This window comes from Cyprinodon variegatus, unplaced genomic scaffold, assembly GCF_000732505.1.
Source record: "Cyprinodon variegatus isolate N-32 unplaced genomic scaffold, C_variegatus-1.0 Scaffold592, whole genome shotgun sequence".
Taxonomy (NCBI): domain Eukaryota; kingdom Metazoa; phylum Chordata; class Actinopteri; order Cyprinodontiformes; family Cyprinodontidae; genus Cyprinodon; species Cyprinodon variegatus.
The window spans coordinates 112654-118529 of record NW_015151045.1 but is presented as its reverse complement, the minus strand read 5'-3'; the positions used below and the strand labels follow the sequence as shown (position 1 = coordinate 118529).

Sequence of the window (5876 nt, the reverse complement as noted above, 5' to 3'; positions counted from 1 at the left end):
AAGCCTAGCCTTAAAAGTAGACAGGGTGTCTGCCTCACGGACTAAAACTGGTAGTTGGTTCCACAGGAGAGGAGCCTGAGAACTAAAAGATCTGCCTCCCATTCTATGAACATCAGGAACGATGCTCCTTTTTTAATGTTTAATGACTTACAGAGATCAAGATCAGACGAAGGACTCTTCATTCAGACGTTTATTCTTTTACATTTTTACAAATCTGGAAACAAAAGTGCGACGGAGTGAGTTCTGTCAGAGCCACGGTTTGGATGATCTGAAGATTAGCTTCGTTTTAGGTTCACAGGGTTAAAATCCCTCCACTCTTCCACAGACTGGGTTCCAGTTCATGTGCAGCATCAGCAGCTTCACCACAGAGAAAAACACCACAGAGAGGAACCAAAGATGAACACTGAGGTGGAGGAGTGGCGTCTGGAGTTGGGTGGAGCTAAATCATCTAAGAACCAAGCTGCTACAGGCGAGCGTCAGGATCAGCAGGTCGTCCAACGATGGCAACAGGAATATGGCAACAATAAAAGTACAGGAAGGCAGGATCACATCCATACATGTTAAATAAAGCCATGAAATAATGCTGATAAAATGAACTAAACTGGTCCCAGTTATTGACCTCCAGCCATCACTGGTCCTCCCTTCTGCTTTAATGAGGAAGCAGGAGGATGATGATGATGATGCTCGGTGAGGGGGGGGGGCAGCTCCATCAGTCTGTGCTCAGTTAAACATGATGGACTCTGGATCCTGGTTCATCATCTGGGCCATGTGGCGCAGGACGTCCTTCTTGGTGATGATGCCCAGCAGACGCCTGCAGGGACAGTTTATCAACGTTACTACTTAGACCGAATTAAACTATCTAAAACTGAGACTAAACACAAATATCTGGATTATTAATTAAATCTCATTAACAGAATAAGTTTAAAACTGAATAATTAAGCCCTGCAGGCCGGTACACAAGCTGATATCTGATTATAGAAAGGTCCAAAGCACAGTCACCTGGTGTTTCATCCACACGCCTTTCTAACGGGGCTTTAACATTTCTAAAACATGTTTCAAAATATTTCTTTTTTTTTCACAAAAACTGAGATTAATTTCAGAATTATGAGAAATAAAAGTCAGAATTCTGAGATTAAAGTCGGGATTTTGACTTTTATTCCCATATTAAAGGGAAATAATATGTGAAAAACATGTTAAATATTTATATATATATATTTTTTTTTAGTGGCCCTAATGCTCTTCCGTAGAAATGGGTTTCCGTACATTATAGACAAAGTTGCAGCTTTAAAGAAAAAAGCCTCGCGGGCCCGGTACCAGACGACACCTGCTCATGTTTATCTATTTACAGAAACGACCAAAGCACAGTCACATGGTGTTTCATCCACACACCTTTCAAAACGGGGCTTTAAAATTTCTAAAACATGTTTAAAAATATTTTTTTTTCACAAATACTGAGATTAATTTCAAAATGAGAGAAACAAAAGTCAGAATGCTGAGAAAAAACGGCAGAATTAGATTAAAGTTGGGATTCTGACTTTTATTCCCATATTAAAGGAAATAATATAAAAAAAAATGTTAAATGTTCTATAATATATGGAAACCCAGAAATGGGTTTCCATATATTATAGACAAAGTTGCAGCTTTAAAGAAAAAAGCCTGGCGGGCCTGGTACCGTAGAAACCTACGGAGCCCCTAAAGGGACATGGAGGGGAAAAAAGAACTTTTGCGAGATCTCGCAAAAGTATTGCGGGATCTCGCAAAAGGTTATTTTTTGCGAGATCTCACAAAAGTTTTGCGGGATCTTGCAAAAGTTTATTTTTTGAGAGATCTCGCAATACTTTTGTGAGATCCCGCAATACATATGCAGGATGTCGCAATACTTTTGCGAGATCCTGCAATAGTTTTGCGAGATCTCGCAAAAGTTTATTTTTTGCGAGATCTCGCAAAGGTTTTGTGGGATCTCGCAAAAGTTTATTTTTTGAGAGATCTCGCAATACTTTTGTGAGATCCCGCAATACATATGCAGGATCTCGCAATACTTTTGCGAGATCCCGCAATAGTTTTGCGAGATCTCGCAAAAGTTTATTTTTTGAGAGATCCCGCAATACTTTTGTGAGATCCCGCAATAGTCTTGCGAGATCTCACAAAAGTTTATTTTTTGAGAGATCTCGCAATACTTTTGTGAGATCCCGCAATACATATGCAGGATGTCGCAATACTTTTGCGAGATCCCGCAATAGTTTTGCGAGATCTCACAAAAGTTTATTTTTTGCGAGATCTCTCAAAAGTTTTGCGGGATCTCGCAAAAGTTTATTTTTTGAGAGATCTCGCAATACTTTTGTGAGATCTCGCAATACATATGCAGGATCTCGCAATACTTTTGCGAGATCCTGCAATAGTTTTGCGAGATCTCACAAAAGTTTATTTTTTGAGAGATCTTGCAATACTTTTGTGAGATCCCGCAATACATATGCAGGATCTCGCAATACTTTTGCGAGATCCTGCAATAGTTTTGCGAGATCTCGCAAAAGTTTTTTTTTTGCTTATCTATTTACAGAAACGACCAAAGCACAGTCACATGGTGTTTCATCCACACGTCTTTCAAAATGGGGCTTTAAAATTTCTAAAAAATGTTTCAAAATAATTTTTTCCAAGTGCTTTTTGTTTTTTAGCTGCGTAAACAAATAAAATGTGCTTTAAAATCCCAGCTGACATGTGTGACTCTGCAGGAGTAATCCAACAGCAGGTACTGATCTTTAGCCCCGCCCCCTAATGGCCGCCATCATTGGAAACTAGAGGCTCAGACCTTTCCAAGGAGGGGTCAGAGGTCATTGTGCGACCATTCAGACCATTTTTCCCATAATTTTGCCACTTTAGGCATTGCGCTAAAATCCCATTTCCTCCTATCACCCTGCTCACTAAAACCTTTATGGAACAAACATCCATAAACTGATTCAGTCCAGATTAGCTTGAGTTCTAGTCCAGATGTGGATCTATAAAGTCTGAGGTTCATCCAGAGATTCTAATGAGCTTTCATGGTGTTTATTTTGGAAAATTTGCTATTTTGTTTTCATTTTTTCTTTGTTTAATCACCTATAAATCCGACGGGGTGACATTTAAAATAGTGATTCCACCTGGAAAATATTCCTTCATGACTTTCTGTCACACAAATAAAAACAATTCTATTTCCAATTTATAGTTTGGGAGCTGAACTTGCTTTAATTTATCTAATTTCAGGTGGAAATTGCTCCTAAGACCCTCTGGGCTTAAAGGGTTAAGTGACTATTTTAAAAACCTGGAACATATAAATAGATATACTATTATTTGGCCACTAGATGGAGCTGTTTCACCCCTTAAAAAAGGAGTTTGTTTTGTTTTTCCACCATTATTTTGATATTTTTTGCAGATAAAAAAGGTAATGAAAAGCATAGAGTAAGATAAATTATTTAAACTTCAAACTGTAGTGATTCCTCTATTATCAAATGAAGCCGGACTGACCCGCTCCGGGTGACCAGGCACTGCCGGAGGCCCAGTTTACGGAAGATGTCCACCACCGTCTCCATGGGGGTGTGGTCGGTGACGGTGAAGGGGCTCAGGTTGAGGATGCGCCGCAGCTTCAGCGGCTGAGGGTTGCTGGCCGGCAGCTGCGGTGCGTCCTCGGTGAAGTACACCACGGAGCTGCTCACCACGCCGTCCTGCTTCTGCCGCGCGTTTTCTGAGGAGAGATATCATGATTTCCACCTGAAGGAAAACACAGATCCGTGCCGGTCATGCTAAGAGACGTACTGATGGCGAGGGTGAGGTCTCTGCGTTGAACGAAGCCGATCAGCCTCTCCGACTCCCGGGACACGACCACCGGGAAGCCGTTGTAGTCCGTGTCTTTGATGAGCGTCTCCACATCCTCCACGGTGGTGCTGTCCTGCGTGAGGACGGCCAGGGGAGGGTCGTTCCGGCGGGGCCGCATCACGTCGGTGGCCAGGGTGCGGTGCGTGAACTCGTCCCTTACGTCCAGGTAGGGGTAGCCGTTAAGCTGGATGTGAGACTCGTAGATGCCCTCCTTCCCAAAGGCGTCAGCCACCCACTTACTGGTGACGGCGGCGGCCATGAGAGGGACGATGTACTCCAACCCGCCCGTGAGCTCGAACATGATGACCACCAGGGAGACGGTCATCCTGGTGACCCCACCTGAACAGATGCAACAGAGGTAAGACGCGGACGAGACGTAGAGCCTCTCAGAGTGTCTCTAGTGTTTGTTGACTCACCCAAACAGGCAGCAGCGCCCACCATGGCGTAGAGGCCTGGCGTGACGCAGTCTGCGCCAGGCCGGCACCAGTTCTTGAAGATAATCCAGTCATGGTGGTGGTACGCCATCTGCTCCACGGCGATACCAACGATGCGCCCAGCGATGGCCCCCACAGCCATGCTGGGGATGAAGAGTCCGGATGGGATCTGGGAAGGATGGGAGAGGCTGGGTGGGTTATCGGCTAAATGAATGGAAGGACACCTGAGGACCGGAGCGGAGCAAACCTTCATGCCAAAGGTGAAGATGGTGATGACGATCTTGAAGATGAGGGCGAGGGTGAGCTGCCACATGGCGTTGTAGACCCCAGGCCCGGCCGGGCGGTCTGGAATGTCGTCCACCGGCCGACTCATGTTGGGATTGCTGATGTAGTCGCAGAGCTGGGAGGACTCCAGAGCGCCGCAGTCGTTGAAGAGCTCCGAGATGAGCTCGCTGGTGCTGCGCCGGGTGTACGGGTTCGGGTACGCCAGCAGGGCGGTGATTCCCGTCACGGCGATCACCTCCAGGACGGGGTACTTCCCCAGCTGGGTGGTCTTCCTGCAGCGGCACCAGGCGATGTTGGCCCGGATGAACAGCGTCCCCCAGAGGCCGCCGAACACCCCCAGCAGGATGAAGGGGACCAGCTCGGCCATGTACCAGGGGGTGTGGTACTCCACATAGAACAGCACCAGGCGGCTGTTTCCAAACGGGTTGATGGAGCGCAGCGTGAAGGCGGCGACCAGAGCGGCAAAGAAGGAACGCCACAGGGTCTTCAGAGGGAAGTAATAACTCACCTGCAGGAGAGAAGCAAACGGTTTAGACCCGGGGAGGGCAATTCCAGTTCCTGAGGGTCGGTACCCTGCAACTTTTAGATGTGCCTTTGGTTCGACACACCTAAATCAAGTAATTCGATGATTGAGAGGACTGACTGCACGCTGAGGAGGTAACCGTTTGATTCAGGTGTGTTGGGCCGAGGATGGATCTAAAAGTTGCAGGACTTGGAATTTCCCACCCCTGGTTTAGACAGAGAACAAAGTGAGATCTGGAGAAAACAGATCCTAACCAACCTCTTCCAGGCTGAACAGAACGCCTCCAATCGGGGCTCCAAAGGCCACCGAGACGCCGGCCGCCGCCGCCGCTGACAACACCTGCAGGGTGACGACACGAGAAATGAGAAACTGACTTTACCGCACAGGAGACCAGAACTTTATATCATTATTTTATTAATAACTGTTTAGGGTTTATTTCATTTTCTCTCTGCTGAACAGATTCAGTTCGGTTGTTTATATAGAGATGTCTCCTCGTCACGCTGCCGGTTACACCCATATCCCCACATCGTGGGACCATAAAACCCTTTCTTATCTTATCTTATCATCTTCAACAACAACAGACGTTATTTTATTTCAGTTCGTTTATACTGTAGATTCTCACAGAGGACCTTAGAACAGGGACTGGAAGTGGAGGTTTTTGCCAGACAGCAATACAGGTTTATACGTCTGATGACATCTGAATGAAAACAGAGACCTTCTTCTAACATATAAAACCCGAAATGACCAAATTTCCTTCTGATATCAGAGAACGGATGGTTCCTTATGTT

The 5876-nt window shown here is 45.7% G+C and overlaps 1 protein-coding gene across 1 annotated transcript in view; it reads right to left on the bottom strand.

Moving 5' to 3' along the window:
* Positions 1-188: 188 nt before the first annotated feature.
* LOC107096015 (H(+)/Cl(-) exchange transporter 4-like) overlaps positions 189-5876 on the bottom strand; it is an 8518-nt gene continuing 2830 nt past the window's right edge. Inside the window, exons 4-9 of the mRNA XM_015392461.1 lie at positions 5347-5427; positions 4528-5073; positions 4263-4449; positions 3787-4185; positions 3499-3715; positions 189-811 (exon numbers count right to left, since the gene is read on the bottom strand). Of these exons, the coding sequence (XP_015247947.1) occupies positions 721-811; positions 3499-3715; positions 3787-4185; positions 4263-4449; positions 4528-5073; positions 5347-5427 (1521 nt within the window). The 3' untranslated portion in view covers positions 189-720. The remainder of the gene's footprint in view (positions 812-3498; positions 3716-3786; positions 4186-4262; positions 4450-4527; positions 5074-5346; positions 5428-5876) is intronic.